We start from the raw sequence: 23,523 nt of genomic DNA, 5'->3' as shown, positions 1-23,523 counted from the left end.
GCATCGGCAGGAGGATTCTTAACGACTGCACCACCAGGAAAGTCCTCCTCTCTTCTTAATCATTTGGATTTTTCTCATGACCCATTTTCCTCTCTGCAGCTTTGGTATTTTACCCCTTACCTTTCTGAAAACTTTTCTCGTTCCATTCCTCAACGTGATCATTCTCATAAGATTTGGGTCCTTCGGCCCCTCTCTCCCTCCCCCACCCGTTAGGGAGCTAATTCACCCCTTACCGCTTTAGATAATCCCCTCCAGGTAGTCAGTTTCCACGCCTGACATCTGAGGTCAGTGTATGTAACCTTTCTTACCGTGAACATGATTCATATTTAGTTGGTGCTATTTTATCTTGTAAATTATTGGACTGTCTGGGCTTCCCTGGTGGCGCAGTGGTTGAGAGTCCGCCTGCCGATGCAGGGCACACGGGTTCGTGCCCCGGTCCGGGGAGATCCCACATGCCACGGAGCGGCTGGGCCCGTGAGCCATGGCCACTGAGCCTGAGTGTCCGGAGCCTCTGCTCCGCAACGGGAGAGGCCACAACAGTGAGAGGCCCGCGTACCGCAAAAAAAAAAAAAGAAAAAGAAAATATTGGACCGTCTGTAGGATGGGGCACCGTTGGAGCTGTCTAAAGATATGTCACTTCTCAAAAAGCTTCCCTGAGTGGCATCTTAGCCTGCCATTCAGGGCTCTCTGTTACTGTGTGTGATCTACATCTTTGCCTTTACTCCTCTAAATGTATCAATATGTAACACACAAATTGGATGAATTTCAGATACCCAACTGTATCTGCTTCCTTAGTTCTTCAGGGAGAGTTTTCAACCATACAGAAAAACAGAGTGACTTAACTACATACCCACTATCCAACTGTAGCAAAACCTGTACATTTTGCCTTACTTGCTTCAGATTTTTTAAAAGAAAGACAACAAATGTAGTTCTCTCCTAATGTGTTTTAATATCCCAGCCACTTCCTTCTCCCCTGTGCTTTGGCGAGGCTGTCTATGCCTTTCCCCTGGAGTGGTGTCTCCTATGCTGCAGCTGCCAGAGCTGCTTCAAGGGTCAGTGCAGACACTGCCTTCCTGGCTCTCAGGGGCCACAGTCCCTTCCTCCTGCTTCCCATTGATGGCACTTAACCCCCTAACTGCTTTTATCTTTGTCTGTGTTTCCTGCTCATTAGTGACCTTGCTCTTCATTTTTCTATCTCCTGAAAGGCCTTGTCCCAGTAAGCACTTAATACACATTGGTCTCCTTGAATATACTGAAGAAGGCTGATAGTATCAATTTACAGTGTCCAAGAGCCGTGCCAAAGTGCAGCAACTTCTTTCTACAAAGGAAGAAAAAGTAGCCAACCCAATAGAGAATAAAAATACAATTTCTAAGACTTTAGTAAACATTTCTCTCACTCTCAAAAAAATGAAGGCAAGTTCCTACCTAGCCAGGGGCTTTTGAAATCTCATTATCTCAGCATAAAATTTTGCTCCAATCAATCTGCAGGGGTGTAAGTCAGAAGCCTGCAAACTTTTTCTGTAAAGGCCCAGATTTGGCCACATATGGTCTCTGTCACATACTCATTCTTTCTTTCTTTCTTCCTTTTTAACAGCCCTTTGAAAATATAGAAAATAATCTTAGCTGGCCCTGCACTGCATCATTCAGACTTGGCCCATATACCTTCTCTTCTAGTCCCTGCAACTCCATAGGAGGAAAAACAAAGCATTCGGACATGAGGATGTGTTTTTCTGGATAGGATTCTGACCTGTCGTTTCATATTGTGTGTAGGCTACTTACTTGAAAAACCATCTGCACCTAGAGTTTTAGGAAAGCGTTTAATTGTGTATTCAGCAATTCTTAGCATTTTTTTCAGCTAGCAGATACAGCCTAGGCTATAGCATCATAAACCTTCAGGTAAATAAATTAATGGGTGGTACAGTCACTCAGGCTAGCTGGGTCCCCAGGTAGCAGCTCATTCCTGAGCAGATTGAGAGACTGTCTTCACCAGCTGCTTCAAAAACCTGACAGGCAGGATCTGTTCAGACTAAAATCTATTTCTAAAATAATAGATTTGGGCTGACTATAATTATATAACTGCAAATCTAAAAATGATGGAGGATTTCCTTATAAGTTACTATGGAATCATAACTAGTCTTGTTCTATCTGGGGGGTGAATAGTTTTATTAACATAGAAAGTAAAAGAAAATGTGAGGTTTACATTTCCCCAGTCCATCAAGTTTGGAGGAGTGCAGCCATGTCAGTAGGCAACAAGGAGAGAGTGAGAGCGCCCTGGCTGGAAAACTGGGGCCTGGTTAACCCCAGACACTGTCCTGGACGTCTGCCGACCTTCCTGAGCCTTGCAGGCGAGGCCCAGGGTGGTCGGCTGTCTCGTACACATCCACGTGGGAGGTAATGGCCCAAAGAAGATCTAGCATGGCGGTGCAGTGTATCTGTTCCCCTGCAAATCAAGTGTTCAGATTTGCCTCTCTTACTAAGGGGGTGAAATGCATAAACTCCAAAGACACCTCCCTGCACAATTTTCCCCTTAGCTTTAGTGACTATAATAACTGTCATCTTTGTCATTGTCTGTTCCCTACTTCCCAAACCGAATAGGGAAAGCTTGAACCTCCCTGGGACTTGCCAGCTTTGGGATCGCTGAAGCACATGCCTGCCTGCTCACTATCCTTGTGTTTTCTTTATCCCAACCCCCTGTGCAGAGTACATCCAGAAATATGCAACAGAGGAGGCACTGAAAGAACAGGAAGAGGGCACCGGAGACAGCTCATCGGAGAGTTCTATGTCTGACTTTTCGGAAGATGAGGCCCAGGATATGGAGTTGTAGTAGAAAAAGCACCTGCTTTTCAGAAAGACTATTATTTCCTAACCATGAGAAGCAGACTATAATATTCATATTTAAACAAAGCAATTTTTTTTATTACTAAACAAGGTTTTTATGAATAATAGCATTGATATATATATATTATATATCACCCTTTAGATCTTGATTTCTTGGTCATTTCTCAACCTGAGGTGCATAGCATATTCCCACATTCCATTTTGGTAGCAATATGCGGTCCGAATGCATGCATTCATAAGTCCATTTAGTCAAGTCAGCCTGTGTGCTACTGAACTGTCAAAAGAAACAGCCGCTCTGATAGATAGACATGAGTAAAAATAACAGGAAAAAGTTGCTTCTTTTATTGATGGTTCCAAAGAAACAAACCAAACCAACCAGCTCTTGGATGTGAAGATAGAATAGTACTTTTTCAAACGGGAAAGGAAGAAATTGGGGAGGAAAAGCCCTGCTTGGGAGCATTTAGAGCCAGCCATGTCAGAATCAGAGCTGCTTCTTCCTGTGCATCCTAGGTGGCCCCATTTCTGTGGAGTAACAGTATAAAACAGGGAGCTAATTGGAGTATTGAAACTTAAAACAATTTTTTTGACTTGGATTTTAAGTACCTTTTTATATGTAGATTCCTGCCCTTCTCGCTACCAGGCCCTGCAGCCACAAGTGTTTTGCTTTGGAGAACCTTTTGGAAATGTTTTCTGAATCTGATTCTTTTTCTTGGGGGTAGAATTTGTAATCCAGACCTGTTTTTTGAGAGGACAGGACAGGAGGAGAAAAGTGACTGGGAAGATGTTTCCTCTCATCCAACATGTGCAGAGTCACATCCTCATCCTGTTGTTGGCCACTGTGAGACTGCTACCCTGGACTCAGAGCTTTATATTTGAGGATGGTTGTGGGGTTTGGTTTTTTTTTTTCTTTTCGGTGTGTGTGCATTGTGCTTAGGTTGCAAATTTAATCTTCACCTACCAAGAGATGGCCTCCTCCTTGGACAGCCACTCAGTGGACCATTAGACTTGGGAAGAAGACCCTTCTGGTGGCTGTGACTCCTGGGTACTCTCATTCAGGTTTTGATTTTGTTTTCCCTTCTGCTGCTGCTTTTGGCAGCAGCCTGATCATCGTCTGCTCGTGGGAGTGGGAAATAGGTATTTTAGACCCAACTCACATTCTAAATTTAAAATGAGTAATAATTGGAACAAATAAAGGTTCTTGTACCCAAAGTGACTCTACATGGGAAAAACAAACAGCTTTTTTTTTTTTTTTTTCAGAGTGAGACTGAATAGGAGGAAAGGATTCAGAAATACGATGTAGAACAGGTTTTGAAGGAAGAGAATTTTCTCTCCTGTATGTGTTAAGAGGAAATCAGTTTAAATGCCTGCTAATCAAATGTTTACTCAGCTAACCATATGTCCAGGTTGCTGGCAGAGTTTCTTTCAGATCTGAGTGTTGCCTGCTGAATTTGGAGAACTTCAGACATTAGCTGGTGGAGGGGGGTGGGGGGTGGTTGACACAACCAGTAGGACAATAGTAAAATTAGCCAATCCTGAAATCTTCTCGAGATGATTTTTGAATGTCCTACTGGGATAATTTAATCCTTCTCTCTGTGTGTTTTTAGTTTATAAGTGCTATATTCCACAAAATTTGAGTCAATGAGATTGAAGATACCCTATCTTTTTTATTCAAAAAGCACAATCTTTTCTTTGAAAATCTATATAAAGTACAACTTGTTTTTAGCATGATTATTTTCCTAAATAAAAAACAAAGAATTTACTTATTTTATGTTAATTACGGGCATGAAGCAAAAGGTTTTCTTTTTAAAAAAAAAATTAAAAGTGCAGTTATGTAGGGCTGTGGTTAGTTAACCGTACTGAGTTATCTATCTAGCATTTGTGGCTTGTTGGAAGGGTAGTATTAACTATTTAACATGTAATGGAGTACTTTAACTCTTATCTAGCACGTTGTCTTCTCATTACTTTGGGGGAGGGAGGGTCTCTGCTGGCACTGTCTAACTTGCTTACCTGCTGAATTAGCAGTTTGCTTGTGCTATAACCGTTATTTGTAGGTGCGACTTAGGGTAGGCTTAAAGTGCTGGGTGGTGATTTGAGTTCAAACAATAAAAAACTGTATTTTTTCAATATTGTATAAACAATAGTGTTCTAATTACCTTTCAAAGAAAATAATGTCCAGATAATAATTGCTTTTAATCTTGTCAAAAAACAAAAACAAAAGCTAGTAGAACCAAGTTTAGGGATGGTATGTGAGCAGTGCCACAGCTCTGCTCCCTGACTAAATCCATGTTTCTCTAACCAAAAGACATCAGCTTGCCTGTGATCGAGAACTCCAGCACTAGGAATCTGTTGGTGCAGAATTTCCAAATGAAGATTTGTTGGAGGTTGCAGGGGTTAAGAAGCAGATCTGAGTATGGCTACAGTGTGTATGCACGTGTGTGCGCGCCCATCCAAGTCTGTGTGATGAAGGTGTAACTAGGCTTCTCTGCTAGCACTGGAAGCTCCTGGAAATTGCTGCCCAGATCACACTGTACCCTCTCATTCTGTGCAAGTCTATCCTTTTGGGGCACTAACCTTGATCCCATGCATGTTTTTGGCTCTGTGTGGAGCTTTTCCTCTCCACTTGGAAATTGACTTTTGATATGTTGAACAGTATCCCTTCTTACACTAACTTTTCGTCCCTTCCCTGTGCCTGGGAGAGGTAGGAGTAGGAGAGGAAGCTGGAAGAGGGCCTGGCTGTGATTCTGAGGACTCTGGGCCCCCAGTAGTAGTTGGTAGAGTGAGTCTGGAGCAGGGGGTGGTATGACACCAAAAGCTTTTTCCACGTTGTCCCATCATAACACTCAGAGAAGCATTCAGAGCCCCTCAGAAAGGCTGCACATTATTGCTTTTAAAGGTGGTGGTGGTAGGTCAGAGCTGCTTCTGGCAGTTTCCCTTCCCTTCCCTTCCCTTCTTTAGTACCCATCATTTTTGAAATCCTGCCTTGTGGTTTACCTGCGCAAGCCATTCTTTGCCCCTGTTCAAATGACTGAGCTCCAGCTCTCGCCAAACACCAACAAGCAAGATGGCTGCACCACAGCAGCCTGCAATCCGCTACCCTCCAGCCGCCCCAGCACCGGGGCCTCGTGGGTTGCGTTTTAAGGTAGCCAACCTAGACACTGGCGTGTTTGCTCTTTTGTCTTCAGTCGTATCGCGCTCCTTGAGGTTGCTGTGCAGTTTCAACCAGCGTTTTATACTAGTGAGATAATTATCAGAAGTTGCCATATATCTCTCCAGTACCTAACGTTTTTCTTCCACTCCAAAAGCTGTTCTAATTGCCAACTGGCTGATCTAAGCTCCAGAAGAGTGTCTCCCCTCGAAGGAATTTTTTCCCTCGCAAGGCTCCCTGAAGCCCTAGTTGGCCTTGGCCTGACACTTGCTTTTTATTAGGCCTCCTATTGGGATGGCTGAGAATCATGAAAGACAGATCCTCTGCTAGCCCCGTGGTGAAGTTGTTAGATACCAACTTTCTGGGAACTAGTGTTTGACTTCAAATGGCATGTGACCCTTCTGTGTTCTAGGGACTCAATTAGAAAAGTGAAAGCCATTAACAGAAGTTAAGAGTTTTATTCATCTCACCAACTTCCTGACTGGGTTCACAGCCTTGTTGACTGAAATCATTTCTGATTGAGCTCAAAGACCTGCATTTCTTTGGACTTCTGAATCCATGTTCATATTTTCTCTGGCCACTGAACACCTTGGTGATTCCATTAGGGACTGAATGGAGTGGAGGCCCCTTGGGGGGAAGGGAGAGTAAACCCTCAGGTATGCCGTTTCTCCACTCACCTGAGGAAGGGCCAGGACTCTTAATTCAGCAAATATTCATCTTGGCTGTGGGCTTGGGAAGAAATGGCCATTATTTACTGATTGTATTTGGTACATATTGTGTGATACTTGAAGAGATAAAAGGGACTTACCAGCCCTTAATTGAAATCTAAGCTTTTTATCACTTATTTTTTTCCTTGCCCCCTCTCCTCCCTTCCACCTTTTACCTTGCATTGTGATGATCTAGTGGGCACTTCTGTCAACAGGACAAATGCCTCCTCTGACTATAACCTCTTAATAGTTGTGTATAATGAAAACTGTAAACTTTTTTAAATAAAATGTGTATATACCTTGGCAAATGGCTGGACCTTGATCAATAAGATAATAGCCCCCATGATTACTAAGCCCGATATTTTAGAACACCCTCCCTACTCATCCGGCTCCTCTGAGCAGCAGACGATGGCTTGCTTTTTTTTTTTTTTTTTTTTTTTTAACTGAGACTCTCTTACGAGGCAGGTGACTGGGTTAGTTTGGGAAGGGATTGTCATATGTAGGCAGTAGTAACTGAGAGGCCCTATCTACAAGAGCCCTACCCCTATGCCTGGAGTGGCAGGTGACTGCTGGCTATAAACAGGGCTGGCTCTGAGGCTTCTCTACCAGAGCCTTGAAAAGCCATCTGTTCTGTGAAGTCCTGTAGCCTGGAGGACCCCGCCTACCCCCATGTGGATCAACAGGTATGGCTCCTGTGTTGCCATTCAGCCCAAACCTCTAGACCCTGTTAACTAATGCTGAGCAAAGCGTACCCACTTGGTCTGGAGTTCACAGACAGTACAGCTTCCTGCTGGGGCTGGTCTGCCTCAACAAGGAAGGGGGAAAGCCGTGGGTGTTGCTTCTGAAGCTGATCACTGCATTAGCCCAACATTTCAGTTCCTTTCTAAAAGCATATGTCCTCATCTGCCACCAGGTGGCGATGTTGCCTCATTAGTCTATTTACTTTTGCTGGATTTAGTTAGAAGACCCTTTAGACAAAGGGAAAAGTTGTCCTTTGGTCACATGCCCTCATTCCCCCAACTCTCTTCCACTGTTTTCTTCTCCTTATTCATTTCCCCCACACTCCTTTTTTTCCTCACTGCATCCCGATGTAGTTGACTGTAGGCACAGCTTTGTATCTACCAGAGAGGAGGAGGATAAGGCCACCCAGGAATCCTGCCAACAGACATCTCAAGCGCCCCTGGCTGCCTCCAGTGCTCAGAAGCGAAACAGTCAACAGAAGGCTTTGCTGTTGGTCTTCACTAACTCCTCAGCCATGGTCACAGTGGACCAAAGGACGGAACCAGTGCTGTGAGTCCTGGTGCCATCTCTTCTGATAACCAGCTGTGCGGCCTTGAGCTCTGTGGGCCTCAGGTTCATCTCTAACATGTGGTCCCTAAACTAGTAGGTTCTGACTGACACTTTGTGACTCAGAACTCCATACAGGCTCTGAAATGAAACCATACCATAGGACTCAGTATCCTGAGAGAGGATATTATATCAACCTGAAAAACACCAAGGTTTCAAGACCAGAGGTTAGAGTTTTAGGACCCAAAGAGCTTTGGGAATTTAGAGCACCCATTTTCCAGCTGAAAGAATTAGATCTATGGGTCACATGAACAGTCATCCTATTGATCTCACGCAGGCAGCTGCTTTTAAAAACCCCATGAGGGGGACTTCCCTGGTGGCGCAGTGGTTGGGAATCCACCTGCCAATGCAGAGGATACGGATTCGAGCCCTGTTCCGAGAAGATCCCACATGCTGCGGAGCAACTAAGCCCGTGCACCACAACTACTGAGCCTGAGCGCCACAACTACTGAAGCCTGTGCGCCTAGAGTCCGTGCTCTGCAACAAGAGGAGCCACAGCAATGAGACGCCCGCGCACCGCAACGAAGAGTAGCCCCTGCTCGCCGCAACTGGAGAAAGCCTGCCCGCAGCAATGAAGACCCAACAAAGCCATAAATAAATAAATTCATTTAAAAAAAAAAAACATTCCATGAGGAATCTCAGTGCATCCAGTGGGGCTTGGGTCCCTCCCCCACCAGCAATTTCTCCCAGCATCACTCTTACCTCTCAGCCTCAGTCCAGCTGCTTCCCAAGCAGCAGGTGGCTCTCCACTGCCTGCCTGAGGCACTGCCCCTTTCCTGAGAAGGGGGATGCAGGGTTTCTGAAACATATTGTCCTGGAACAGAAAGTTATGGGCTCAGAGCCCCAGAACTTTTACTTACTTTAAGCTCTTCTTATCTCTGAAGGCTGCTCTCTACCCCAGGGAATAAATTTCTATGACACTGGGCCCTGGTGTTTTCTGCTCCCTACCTAGAACGAGGGCAAAGAGGATTTGTTTGGCTCCCACAATCCTTGGACCTGCGGAGGCCTGGGGGCCACCTGGCAGACTGAGCAGCTTTGTTTATGCAGAGCCCACAGGTTTCTCAGGGACTCAGATGCCCGAGTGAACCTGGGACAGTCTGCCTTGGGCCAACCTTGCTCTCCAGTGCCTCACATGGTAGGGTTTGTGCACCCAGAACTTCTTAGAACTGCAGAGTTACCCTTACTAGGGATTTAATGTTTGAAGGTAAAAGACACAGGGGCGTTTCCCCTCTCACTTTGTGTGTGTGTGTGTGTTGGGGGGGGCGGGGTAGACGCATATATGTCTATAATGAAGGATGTTTAATTTTGAAAAAGGGCCAGGGCTCCTCAGAGCTATTTGGGGCTCAAACTTGGCTTCTGGTGTCAAATGACGGGGGTGGCAGGAACAGACCTGGGCTCCCTAAAAGGCAAACTTGGCCCTTCTGGCTGCCCCATCATTGACAATTAACCTGGGAGGGGGCTGCTGGACAGCCGGTAGAGTTTGGCCTTCAGGTCTCTCTCAGCTCCCCTTCCCTTGGCTCCTACCACCTAAATCAGGCAGCACAGAGCTAGCAGCTCCCTTTGAGAAGCTTCAGCCTAAGTTCTGTTCTCTCCAGCTCTATAAACAGTGGATCAGGTGCCTGCCACAGTCTACTAACGTGCATGTAAAAGTGTGGAACAAAGCGTTTAAAAGATGCTCTTCGGGCTTCCCTGGTGGCGCAGTGGTTGAGAGTCCGCCTGCCGATGCAGGGGACACGGGTTCGTGCCCCGGTCCGGGAAGATCCCACATGCCGCGGAGCGGCTGGGCCCCTGAGCCATGGCCGCTGAGCCTGCGCGTCCGGAGCCTGTGCTCCGCAACGTGAGAGGCCCGCATACCGCAAAAAAAAAAAAAAAAAGGTGCTCTTCTACAGATTTCAAAAAATTATGTGCTGGTAACAAATCAGCATTCCAGAAACTTGTGATCACAAGTCTTCCACAGTGCCCTCCTCCGCAGACAACCAGCATCAGCAGTGGCCGGAGAGGCCTTCCCCTTGTGATCCTCACACTGGCCCTGCGAGCCCCTCTGGAAGTGGACCAGGACTTGGCCCCTTCACATTAACTCCTTGTGAGGTGCCAATACACCTGGGCACACAGAGTTCGTGGCACAGCCAATGCTGGACCCACATCTTCAGGCCACAGGTGAGTGTTCTTTCCATGCTCGACTGGGGCTGTCGGCACCTGTGTCTGTGTGAGCCTCATCCTGCCACCTGGGGCTCCTACGAGATGCCTCCTGGTTGACCGGGTGAGCCTGGCTGACCTGCCCAGAGGCCCTGTGGGCTTGGTCCTTGAGGGTCAGGGCCTTTCCCTACACACATCCCCATTTCCACTGATAGCAGTGACCCCACCCTCTGGGCCCTGCAGTGGAGTCAGAAAATAAAACTCAGACTGAACCCTAGAGCAGAAATATAAAAATAGAATGCCATCTACATAAATAATTAAAACTTTCTAATAGCTACGTTTCTTTTAAAACAAAATTAATGTTTTATTTAACTCAATCCATCCAAAATATTATTTCAGTGTGTAATTACTATTTAAAAATGAATGAGATATTTTGCATTCTCAATTTTGTACTAACTTTGAAATCCCGTGTGTATTTTACACAGCACATCTCAATTTGGACGCTTCCATTTTCAACGTTAAAGGTAACACGTAGTCCTACCAAAACAAAGTTGGGTTACAGAAAAATGTACACTGCTTGTTTTAAAATTTAAGTTAATTATAATTAAATAAGATGAAAAATTCAGTCCCTCAGTCACCACCTGGCACGGGTCAAGAGCCACAAGTGGCTCGTCGTGGCCACCTACTGGACGGTGCAGCCCTGGAAGCCTCCAGGTAGAGCAGGAATTTTTAGGACACGCAAATAAACCACAAAAGCGACTTCTATGGGGGATCTGGCGCAGAACCCATAACCTCACCCTCCGCAGGGAATGTTCTGGGGTCGTGCAGAGCCCACAGGCCGCGGGCGAATCGGGGCCGGGGTTGGTGGGGGGGGGGGCACCCTCTGGGTCCGGCCGCCGCAGCCCCCCGGCCCGGGGGCGTGGCTTCCAGGACGCGAGGGCGACCCCGACCGTGCGCCCCGCCGCGCGCTGCTGGCTAGAGCCCGCGATCTCACGCTACAGTCCCTCCGGGGGCTCGCAGGTGTCCCCTGTGGGGACGGAAGTGGCTCCTCCACGAGTCTGGGGACTCTTCCTCGAGCCGGCTGCGGCGAAGGGCCCGGGGCGGGCGCGGAGGGGCGCGGCCCAGCCCCGGCCATCTTAGCGCGCCCCCCCTCCGCCACCAGGGGGCGCGCGGGTCTCGCGCTGCGGCCCTGGCTCCCGGGAGGCCCCGCCCTTCAGCCCCTGCGCCCGCCCAGCCGACGCGGGTGGGACCCGGAGGCCTCCGGGCGTCTCGCACGCGGGAGACCCCACTTGGACCTGCCGAGGTGCCCTGCAGTTGCCAGAAGGAAAACCAACGAGGTCACGCAAACACAAGCCTGAGACATGGGCCCCACCCGGGGTCCCCCATTAGTGCCGCAGAGGCCGCCCCCCGCCCCCCCTTCCCCTGGCCTTGACCCTCCTTGCCCGTCTCAGTAGGATCCAGAGCCTCCCAGCCTGTCTGCACCCTTGGCCGTGGCTCCTGGTGGCCAGCGACAGATGAGAGTGCTTAAGTAAGCAGCGGCTTGTTGGAAGGTCAAGGCGGGGCCCCAGAATTCCTGGAAGGCTCTAAGACCAGACTTGGAAAATGAAAGGAGCTGAGGAACTTCGGAGACCGGCCTCGGGAGCAACCCGGCCAGAACAAGTCCACCCCTCAGACTGCCCGGCCACCCACTGAATCTAACCATCCCTCCTCTCTGCTTCAAGTGCTGAAGACAGAAAAGTCCCGGCAGCAGCCAGGACGCTGTGCTAGTGGGTGGGGACCCGGAGGCGAGGGATGGAGACCTCTTCAACGTGAGGTTTCCCTCTACGGAAAGAGCCCCCAGAGCAGAAAGGGAATTCAGCATATAGGCACCAAAGTTGATGTGCGTACTACCACTGTGCCCGCCACTCTACAAACCCTCTGTTACTCCCGGAAGGGGAGAGGCAACTTACCCCGCCTGACCTGGCCTCCCCAGCTGACCTTTTGGGCAGGGAGGAATAAAGTTCTCAAAAGAACCACAAACCACAACGAGGGGGCTTCCTGGAAGAAGGGGTTTGATCACGGCCTGGCTGGAAGGGAAGGGGTTGTATATAGAGAGAAAGGCACAGGGCAGCCCAGGTAAGGGAGTGGCCAGGGATGTGCAAGGAGGTGCGAGTGGGTCTGGGGGGGAGATGAAGGGGGTGGGCAGTCTCAGGGTTCTAGCTGGCCTGGAGGTATGCAGGGAAAGGAGACTGAATGGTGGCTTGGGGCCAAGTCAGGCATCAGAGGCACAAAACAAAAATACAGAAAAGGAGAGAGAGAGACAGTAGTGGACAGGGGCCCAAAGTGTTCTGCAGAAGTGAGAGGGTTGGGCAAGGAGGGACAATGGCACAGGCTGCAGGGGCAGGTGGGGCAGGGCAGCAGGGCAGGAGCAATGGGGGTCTGGAGCACAAGGGCAGGAGAAAGGGGCAGGAAGGATAAGAGAGGCTTAGGGGGTATTGCTTCTGAGACCCAGTGGAAGACCACAGCCTCCACCTTGAGCGCCCTCTGTCTTGCTCCTTCTTTCTGTCTTGGGCCTCTCGCTATAGGGGGTGGGAGTCAGCTGATGGGTTTTGAGCTGCCCTTTGGAGAGACCCACATGACTGGGAATTGAAGCCCTAAACTAGTGTCTCCTCCAGACCCAGTCAAGCTAGGAATGACTGCAGCCCAGGCCTCACGGATCCCAGATTCCCGACCCTCAGAAACTGAAACAGAGAAGCAGTGTTTGTAGTTTTAAGCCTCTAAGTTTGGGGTGTAGTTACACAACCATAGATATCTAATACTCTATGACCTTGTGGAACCACTATATTAGCCCTAGACTGCTTATCTCAACACTTACATTATAGGAGAGAGAAAAATAATTTCTATCATATTTAAGCCACTGCTTTAAAATTTTTGTTTTGTTTTCTATTTATTACAACTGAACCTAATATTAAATTACTCGATAGTATAGACTAGAAATAACAGTGGAGTGGGAAGTTAGGTTCCTACTCTCTGTCTGTCATCCTAGTTTTGGCTTCCACTTTGCACATGTCCCCTCACAGTCCAGGAGAGCTGCTAGAGGTTCAGAAACCATATTCCAAATTCTAGGCAATAAGAAGAAGGAAGGAGGGAAGAATAAAAGGTCTTTATCTCCCACCTGACAACTCCTTTTAAGGAGTCTTCTTGGAAGCCTCTTCCACGCTTCCACTTATACCTCCTTGGCCAAACTGAGGCACAGGGAAGTGGGGGAAATGTACTTCTTCAGCTGGGCACATTGCCCCCTTGAATAAAACTGGGGTTCTACTAATGCAATATGTGGACCTCGTGTTTTGGGAATCTGTTGGAACAGTCAGTTATTTAAAAAATTATGAGACAATTGCGGAAATTTGAACAATTAGTGGTATGTGATGATATTAAGAAATTATTCTTGTTTTTTATAGGTGAGAAAGGTATTGTTTTATATTGTGTGTGTATACACATGTTCAAAGACTACCTTTTAAAAATACATATTGAATTTATGGATGAAATAATATGATGTTTGGATTTGTTTCAGAATAACCCAGTAGTGGGTGGGGATGTAATAGATGAAACAGGATTAGCCATGTATTAACAATTGCTGAAGCTGAGTGATGGGTACATGGGAGTTCATTATACATCCTCTCTACTTTTGAGTAGATAATAAATGTTTCATTATAGAAGTTTTTTAAAGTTCTGCTATTAGGTAAAAGTATTGTGATTTATATTTTAAAAATTTGGGTTCTAAAACGCTGGAGTTCTATTAGTAAGGAGTAGCTCCGGGGACACACTGGCAGTCTCTGCCAGTTCTAGCAGCTTAGTTCAATTCCTACCTGGCAGAGATGGCACAAATGTCCTATGATCTGATGTCCCTCCAGGCCATGATACCAGCTAGACACTTCTATTGGCTGATATTTACTGGATCCTTCTGTGTGCCCAGATTTGCATTATGGGTCAGGGAGGAAGGGGATGTAACTGAAGGCATATGAGACCTAGGCCCTCGTCTCAAACAGTTTGTAATTTATTTGAGCAGACAGTGCCAATGCAACGACACCCACATTCCACGTAGTCACTCCAAGGTAGGAGATAAATAAGTGGCAGATTTTTCCATGTGTGTTCCTTCAGCAAGAAGGGTGAGGCCAAGGTGTGCAGGAGGGCTGCATGGAGGAGGATGCGGGGATGAACTGGGCCTTGACCTGACTTGATAAGGAGAGGAGTCCCATCTGACGAGAGGAGCATGAGATCTGGAAATGGAGAGCGGTGATGGTTGTACAACACTGTGAATGTGCTTAATACCACTGAAGGGTACACTTCAGTTAAAACAGAACAAACCAGTTAAAATGGTACATTTTATGTTATGTGTATCTTAACCAAAAAAAGGGGTGTAAATGAAAAATGTAAAAGAAAAAGAAAGAAAGGGTAGAATACCTGATAAACACCTAAGGAAAGGTAGATATTTATATTCCATACCCTGGTGGAAAAGACAGACACGGGACTGGACAGTTACAAACTCTGCGGAAAGGGCTGTGATGGAGACACAGGCAGGGCGGCATGGGGCCATGGTGCTCAGGGAAGGCTCCTTGGAGGAGGAGACATGAGCTGCATCTTCCGAGCTGAGTGGCAGCTGGGGAGGTGGAGGATGGGGGCGATATCCCAGGCTGAGGAAGAGGCCTAAATTAATGCTGAGAGGCTGGAACAGCCTGAGGGGGACCACACAGACATTGTTCCCAGATCCTGCAGTGGGGGGTAGGGGGAGTGAAAGGCACAGGGGTGGAGGTGCAGGCAGGGCCCGGGAGGCAGGCAGAGCTGTGGAACCAGGGTAGGAAGCAGGACTTGATCCTGAGATGTGGGAACCGTGAATGCGCTGGAAGCAGGGGAGATGTGAGCAATCGTGCACAGGGCAAATGGTGCTATTCTGCAGGCGGGGAGCCCAGCCAGGGTCTGTCGGGGGTCCAGGACGGTGTTGGTCTGCACCAGGGTGGAGGCCAGGAAGATGGATCTCATAAAAAGGGGTTTCTGGGATGGAATTGGAAAGACTTGGTGACATGGGATGGAGGAGAGGGAAATGACAAAGATGGCTCTGGCAGGGTCACAGCTGTGGGGAAAGCATGGTGGAGGAGAGTTTTGGACCTGGTGAGAGAGCGAGACCCTCCGGGGTGTGGAGAAGCTCTGGGGACGCCCGGAATCTGCTTCGCTGCCCAGGTGGAGGTCTATGGGGCCAGCAGTTGGCCTTCCACGGGGAATCAAGATACCCAGCGCTGCTGAATTATTCAACGGCTGCCTCTCAGCTGTGACTGCACGAGCAGGGCCATGGCGGGCGCTAGAAACCCAGGCTGCTGAGCTGGCTGCCTGGGAAGCTGGGGACAGGGGGGCCCTGAGCCTCCAGGGAGAGAGCCCACCCCTCGCTTGCTGCCGGGCCTCTGAGCCTGGCTGGGCTGGGGCACGCTCTCTCTCTCTGATACCCTCCCTCCTGCCCAGGGGTTTGGTGCCCTGGACGGGCCAACAAGAACCAAGCTCGGAGGGTGGGTGATGTCCTCACCCTGGTCCAGGGTCTCAGCTCCCACCATCTGTCTGCTTATCTCTCCAGAACCCAGTTCTACCACCAGGATCCCCAGGCCCAGGGTGTTGGTGCTGGGCAGCTGCAGCCACTAGGCAAGGTGGGCACTGGGGCGAGGCCTCTGGTCCTGACCCCCAGAGCCTGGTGTTGCGCAGTCAGTTGAAACTCTGGGCTCTTGTGAAAGCTTCAGCCAGAGAAGACCACTCTGGTCATCCTGTCCCGAGACCCGTGTCTCTGTCCCAGCCTACACCCATTGTGGACCCAGATGTCAGCCTCCACAGGTAAAGGTAGCTCTGTTCAGAGCCAGTCTTGAGATACACTCAGGGCCATGGGTGGGTGAGCAGGAAGTGGGCTGACTGCCCTCTAAGGTCACACAGCTGGTCACCCAAGGAGCCTGGGCTGGCCCCGCCCTCCCGCTTCCCTTTTGTCTGCACTTTCTCAGTGCCTTTGGGCTGCCCCAGACCCCCACTTGCCCACCTAAGATATACCCCCTCCCCCCAAAGTTTTCCTTCCTGCACAGGCCTATCCATCCTCTCGCCGAAGGCCTCATTCCTGGAGGTGTTTTCTTCGCCAGTGTGATACGTGTTCAGGTAACAATGCCTTATCTCTCACAGGGAGAATTACAGGACTCCTAGGAGAAGTATTTTGGGGTGTCCAGGTCCTTCCCACCCAAGGACAGCTGCCAGAGACAGGTCACAGGCCCCAGCACAGAGCTGGAGTCCCTTGGGGACATCCCAGAGCAGCTGTGGGAGTGAAGGGTGGTGCAGGGGGAGGCAGGGCCCAAACCTCTGCCCCTGGGAAGGGAAGAGGAGCTTCCTGCAGGCCCAGGGTGAGAGAAGCTTCCCAAAGCCTCCTCCCTCCCTCCTGGGCCAGAGGATGGCTGAGGTGTGAGCAGTGCCTCCTGCACCCCGCCATTCTCCTTGACTCTTACCATCCTCCAGACCTACTTGGTCTAGGATGCCCTCTGAGGAGCCCCCGCAGCTGGGCCTCTGCTGCTCTTTGGCACACACAGTTACCCTGCTGTGGTCTGACTGCGGCCCTGCCGTGTCCCCCACCATCCACTACAACCCCCATTAGGGCAGGGACCAAGTCCCAGAACCCCGGAATCCCAGCCTCAGAACAGACGGGAGCACTCCAGGTGAGGAAACTGAGGCCCAGCCCAGGAAGGCCTTGCACCTCAGCCAAGGTGCCCTAAGAGGTCTCCCAGGTCACCTCCTAACACTTGCATCTTGGGGAAAGCTCTGAAAGAAGTGACAATGTGAATAAGCAGTGCTCAGGATGTCGGAGGAGAAATAACTTCTTTGCTTTTCATTTTGATGCAGAGATCGAGGACCAGGAAAAGAAGAGGTATCCGATGGTCCCACCATAGGGTGGAGTCTGGAAAGCAGGGGGCACCTGGACTCCGGTTACTGCCCCACTCTGGAAACAGGGCGCAGGGCCAGCAGGATCAGTGGATATTACTAATGCATGTGCTGGTGGTGGCCAAGAGGCCATCTCAGGCTCCCCAGCTGGGCCCAGGGTGCATGTGGGTGGAGGCTCAGGGGCCCATGTTCACGCAGCTCTGGCCCCAGAGACAGCCCTGAGGAAACACACGCTGGTCTGCGGAAAGAGCCAGCCGCCACGTTCTGAGAGCCCAGACCAGCAGAAAGGAGGAGTCAGGTGGAATCCCTGTGTAGCGCTGTCATGTGACGCGATCACCTGTCCTCACAGCGTCCCCGGACACTTCTGTGCCCAGCTGTCTTCTCTATACTGATACCACCTGAGATGTGAATTTCATTTTTGCAAGGGGAATGACCTGTATTCCTGCCAGGGCCTCTACCCTGGATAATCCTGACTCTTCCTGGGGTGCCCGGCACCCCGCCGGCCGCTGTGTTCCATGCAGCTCCCCGCCAGACACACACCAGGTGGCTCTCTCCCCATAGAGTCAGGATCAAGATGCTCCTGGGACACTTGGGTACATGGCTTTCCTGGGCTGGGCCTCACTCTCCACCCTGGACCCCGATGCCTTGGGTTTTATTGGTCTGTCTTTCTGAGTTTTTTGGTTTTGCTTTGTTTTAACTATTTATTTATTTATTTGGCTGCGCTGTGTCTTAGTTGTGGCACGCGGGATCTAGTTCCCTGACCAGGGATCGAATCTGGGCCCCCTGCATTGGGAGCGTGGAGTCCCAACCACTGGACCACCAGAGAAGTCCCTGTCTGTCTGTTTATACCCTGCCTTGTTGCAGAAAGGATTTTAGACATTGACATTTTGTACCTAGTAACCTACTCGGTCCTGTGAGATACAGAGGGCGGATTCCTGCCCTGTGGGACATGAGCAGCCACAGGTGCTTCAGCGCAGAGTTTAAGTGACTTGCTTAAGGCCAAACAGAACTCATCCAAAGTCACACACCAGCCTCCTTATCGCCAGCCCAGAGTTTTTTCCACCAGACTCTATACCTCCCCATGAATAATTTGTGCCTGGTTGGCAGGGCGGTCATCAACCACATCCCTCTTCTCACTTTTCTGGAGCATCAACGCCAGCCTCTCTGCTCTCCCTCTGACAGTTCCCCATCCACGTCTGTGAGCAGGAGAACCCGTGTGTTCAAAATTCTTAGCCAGTTCCTTCCCCTCCAAATAATGTCTCTTTCCTTCTCAGGTGAGCCTCTCATCTCCTGAAGCAGCCTTGCATCATCCTGATTAGAATCTCATTCATAAAATCATTCATTCGGTTCTGGCCCACACATAAATATGAGACGTTCACACACACACACACACACACACTCACTCACTCACTCGGCAAGAGCACCTACCATAAAGCATTTTTAATTCATAATTTGACATTTGTGATAACAAGAGTAAGAGGAGGGCTTCCCTGGTGACGCAGTGGTTGAGAGTCCACCTGCCGATGCAGGGGACGCGGGTTCGTGCCCCGGTCCGGGCAGATCCCACATGCCGCGGAGCGGCTGGGCCCGTGAGCCATGGCCACTGGGCCTGCGCGTCCGGATCCTGTGCTCCGCAACGGGAGAGGCCACAACAGGGAGAGGCCCGCGTACCGCAAAAAAAAAAAAAGAGTAAGAGGAAATGTACCTTTGCATTCTATATGCAAAAAAGTGTTGAATAAATAAATAGCATACTTGAGAAAAGAGCCTTATTTAATATCCTACGAGGGACTTCCCTGGTGGCGCAGTGGTTAAGAGTCTGCCTACCAATGCAGGGGACACGAGTTTGAGCCCTGGTCCGGGAAGATCCCACATGCCGCAGAGCAACTAAGCCCGCACACCACAACTACTGAAGGCCGTGCACTCTAAGGCCCACGTGCTGCAACTACTGAGCCCGCACGCTGCAACTACTGAAACCCGCGCGCCTAGAGCCCATGCTCCGCAACAAGAGAAGCCACCGCAATGAGAGGCCTACACACCGCAATGAAGAGTAGCCCCCGCTCGCTGCAACTAGAGAAAGCCCGCGTGCAGCAATGAAGACCTAACACAGCCAAAAATTAATTAATTAATTAATTAAAAAATACATATATATATCCTACGAGAATTACATGCACAGGGTTCTTCAAGTTTGCCTTTGGAGTTCATGGCAGGGAGACCGGCTGATGGGAGGATGTCTCCTCAGCTGCACCCTGGGTCCTGAGACCCAGACCTCTGATGGAACAAATCCCAGGACCATTTGGGTATAGCCAGAGCACTTGTGACCTTCATCCGTGTATGCCAAAAGAACTCATGCTTCCTGAAACAGAGGCTCTGATCGGATCCTTGGTCCCCTTCAACATGGAGAGCCCCAATTGGGGCTCAAAACCCCCTCAAATGCTCTTGGCCTCCCTGAGGTCCAGTCTGTGGTCCAATGACTGGCACAAGCATCTATCCTTGGCACTGGACAGGCTGGTGAGGGGGATTTCTCCGAAATCCGGGGCATGTTCTAAAAGGAGCACCTGGTGGCTTATACAGAACAGGGCTGAGGGTACAGAACCTCTAAAATACCAAAGTCAATTGTTCCCAGGTGCTTCAGAAACATACCTGACAACTAACCATTTGTAATAGCAAAACAATGGAAACAATTCAAATGGCCACCACAAAGGAGCAATTGAATAAACCATGATATATTTACATATTGCAACTGTTAAAAAAAAAGGAATGAAAAATATCTCTACTTCCATAGATAGATATAGATATGGAAGATATATTAAATAATTTTGTGTGTGTGTGTGTGTGTGTGTGTGTGGTACGCGGGCCTCTCACTGCTGTGGCCTCTCCCGTTGCGGAGCACAGGCTCCAGACGCGCAGGCTCAGTAGTTGTGGCTCACGGGCCCAGCCGCTCCGCGGCATGTGGGATCTTCCCGGACCGGGGCACGAACCCGTGTCCCCTGCATTGGCAGGCGGACTCTCAACCACTGCGCCACCAGGGAAGCCCTAAATAAAAATTTTTTTAAATGTTTAAGGTGGAACTCTTTTTCTTCCTTCTTTTCCCTTCCCTTCCCTTTCTGAACAATTCATTCTAAAAGCCATGAAGTGGGCTGAACAAGGTAGACATGCATGCTGTGGTGCAGGTGGGACCCTGAGCCAGGTAAGGAGGGCATTGGTGCAGGAGGGCGTGGGCTGGGTGTCAGAGCAGGAGCAGTGTAAGGCAGGCATCCATACAGCCGGTCCTGCCACCCGCTGCAGGGTGTCAAAGCCTAAATCGGATGAGAAGGGCATCTCCATGGGAGGCCCACCCATCACGGAGTGTCAGAGGCCAAACGGAGTAGGAGGGTATCCCCATAGGAGGGTGGACTAGAATGGGGTATCAGACTCCAAGAGAGGTGAGAGAGCTTCTGTTCCACTGAGGGGAGCTGTAGGGGAGAAGTGGCTGTGATTCGAGGTTGGTTACATATAGGGATTAACCAAATAAGTCAATATTTTAAGAGATGAACAGGAACCAGATTTCTCACTGTTGGAGAGGAAGGTACAAATATTGAGAGAGAGAAAACAAGGAGAAACTATGGAGTTGGAAAACTTGTGGTGTTTTGTCATTTATACATAAATATAGAAATATAGTTCCAGGTAAATATGTATTTACATCTATAGATCCAGAAGTAAATATAAATGTAAACATACTTCCTAGCTCTACCCACCAAGAGGGCCTGGGATCAGCGACAGTAGTGATAGCAAAGGTTATTTTGCACCTTTGATGGACCTATGATGCTCCTATGATGGTAGTGTCCATCCCCAGTGCCCAGATTGCTTCTAAATACCATTTTCCACTAAAAGGAACCAGGACTCCTTGGAGCCTTGGTTGATTTTAGTACACGGGCAAGAAATATACAAATGAGTCTGAGATATCTTGCACCAAAAACCAAGGAAGTGCTCAAAGAAATATAGAGATGTGTCAAAAGCACACAGGAGTCCCCTTGAAAGGGCTCCCACAGGCCAAATCTAAGACAATTAGCATCAAAATAGTGATAGTAAAAATCATAATCCATTGAATAAAATCTGAATCCATGAGTCTATACTGATAGACACACGCAAATTGAAAGTTTGATGAGGGACAGGATACTTACATAGGCTCAAAGCATCTCCCCACAAAATACATATGAATAACAAAGGAGACGAGAGCAGGTTCACAGTGGGGAAGCCCCGCAGACACCATCTTATTCAAAGTGAACATCATCAGTAACGGGGCAAATGAAATTGTACCTCCTGATGCAACAAGAAGGATGCAGCATTGCTTTTGAGTATTTATACAGAAGACCCATAACCTGAGGGATCCAATCATGAGGAGTCATCGTCAGCAAACCCCAACTGAGAGGCATTCTACAAAATAATGGGTGTGGAATTTTCAAAATTGCCGAGGTCATGAAAGTTAAGGAAGGACCAAGGAACTGTTTCGGCCTGAAGGAGACCAAAGAGACTTGACAAGTATATATTATGCAGGATTGTGAGCTGGAGCCTTTCGTTATAAAGGACACTATTGGGACAACTGGTAAAACTGAGTGGGGTTCAAGGATTTGGTGAAGATCAATGATAATTTCTCGATTTTAATGTTTGTATTGTGGCTATGTAGAAGAATTTTTTTTAAATAGAAAATATAAAAGTATTCGGAGGTGATGGGGTATCATGTTGGCAACTTATTCTCAAATGGAAAAAAAAATGTTCCTTTTACTATACTGAAAACTTTTCTGTAAGTTTGTAATTATTTCACACTTTTGAAAAAATTTAAATCAAGATAGAGAAAAGTATGTATTGTCTGCTTCATTTATCTAAGAAAGGGAAATATGAATGCATATATACATATGCTTCTAGTTTTTTAAAAAATGGAAGAAAAACCCATACAAAAATTTTAAATGTTTACTTACGGGGCAGAGCGGTTATAGGGTAGAGGGAATGGGGATGGACACCGGATTTAAATGATTTTTTTTTTTTTGTAGATTTGGCTATGGAACTGTGTAAATATTTTACAAAATTCTAAAACAAAAGTAAATGTAAACCATTTGTAATAGCAAAATATATGAAACAACTAAAATGTCAATCAGTAGTGAACTCGTTAAATAACTTTTGCTACATTCGTAAAATGAATTCTATGCAGCTATAAAAAAGAATGAAAATGACTTAATTTTATGAAATGATACTGTGCTGAACAATGTATAGATAAACCAATTATGTAATAATGAATGTAATCTATATTCATATTTGCCTGCATTTTAACAAACTCTGAAAGGATAATCGAGATACTAATAAAAGTGGATGGAAAGGGGAAAATGAAAAAGAGAGGCCGGAAGATTTTTCATTGTATATCTTTTTATGTTGTCTCAGGTTTTGACTATGTGAATGTATTCCCTCTTTAAAAAAAATTAGTTAAAATGCCATTTAAAAATGAAACGTAAGGGACTTCCCTTGTGGTCCAGTGGGTGGGACTTCTCTCTCCCAATGCAGGAGACCCAGGCTTGATCCCTGGTTGGGGAACTAGAAACCGCATGCATGCTGCAACTAAAAAGTCCACATGCCTCAACTAAAGATCCCGCAGGACACAATGAAGATCCTGCATGCTGCAGCTAAGACCCGGCACAGCCAAAGTAAATAAATAATAAATAAATAAATATTTTTTTAAAAAATGAAATGTAAAAAGAAAGAAATTCCTAAAAATCAGAAGTGGACTAAAACAAAGGAACCCTTATGTCTAGTTAAAGGTCATATCCACAAAGAGAGAAACTATAGCAAGTGACTTTTATTTTTGTTTGTTTGTTTTTCGGTTTCTTTTTGCCCTACGCGGGCCTCTCACTGTTGTGGCCTCTCCCATTGAGGAGCACAGGCTCCGGACGCGCAGGATCCGGAAGCGCAGGCTCAGCGGCCATGGCTCACAGGCCTAGTCGCTCCGCAGCATGTGGAATCTTCATCGACCGGGACACGAACCCGTGTCTCTCGCATTGGCAGGCGGACTCTCAACCACTGCGCCACCAGAGAAGCTCCAACAAGCGACTTTAAAACACGGTACGTAACTTAACTGCATATTCCTCACAGAACATACTCAATAGACAAAAGAACTGAAAACACTGAAATTTAGCAATCATGCTGTTGGTGGTGGGGTTGGCTTTGTTACTCTGAGCTGCGTTGTGCATGAACTGTAGAATAAAACAAGTGAGCCGTTATGTTGGTGTCCTTGAGAACTGACATGGATTTGGCATGGTTAAAAGCAAACACAGAAGATCAATAAGATTAATTAAAAACACTTGGGTCAAAAAACAAACAAAAAAACAGGTCTTAAATTTGAATAGAAATTTCTTGCTTGCTTGTTTGCTGTGTTGGGTCTTCATTGCTGCACAC

General features: G+C 48.1%; 1 protein-coding gene across 2 annotated transcripts in view; it reads left to right on the top strand.

The window, feature by feature from the left end:
- Positions 1–6,998, top strand: part of UBE2H (ubiquitin conjugating enzyme E2 H) — a 99,625-nt gene extending 92,627 nt beyond the window's left edge. For both annotated transcript variants that reach the window (XM_029232969.1, XM_029232968.1), the window contains one exon: positions 2,700–6,998. In XM_029232969.1, the coding sequence (XP_029088802.1) occupies positions 2,700–2,824 (125 nt within the window). In that variant the 3' untranslated portion in view covers positions 2,825–6,998. The remainder of the gene's footprint in view (positions 1–2,699) is intronic.
- The last annotated feature ends 16,525 nt before the right edge of the window (positions 6,999–23,523 follow it).

Source organism: Monodon monoceros, unplaced genomic scaffold (genome assembly GCF_005190385.1).
Source record: "Monodon monoceros isolate NGI ecotype Baffin Bay Population unplaced genomic scaffold, NGI_Narwhal_1 Super_Scaffold_2, whole genome shotgun sequence".
NCBI lineage: Eukaryota > Metazoa > Chordata > Mammalia > Artiodactyla > Monodontidae > Monodon > Monodon monoceros.
This window is presented reverse-complemented; position numbering and strand designations above follow the sequence as displayed.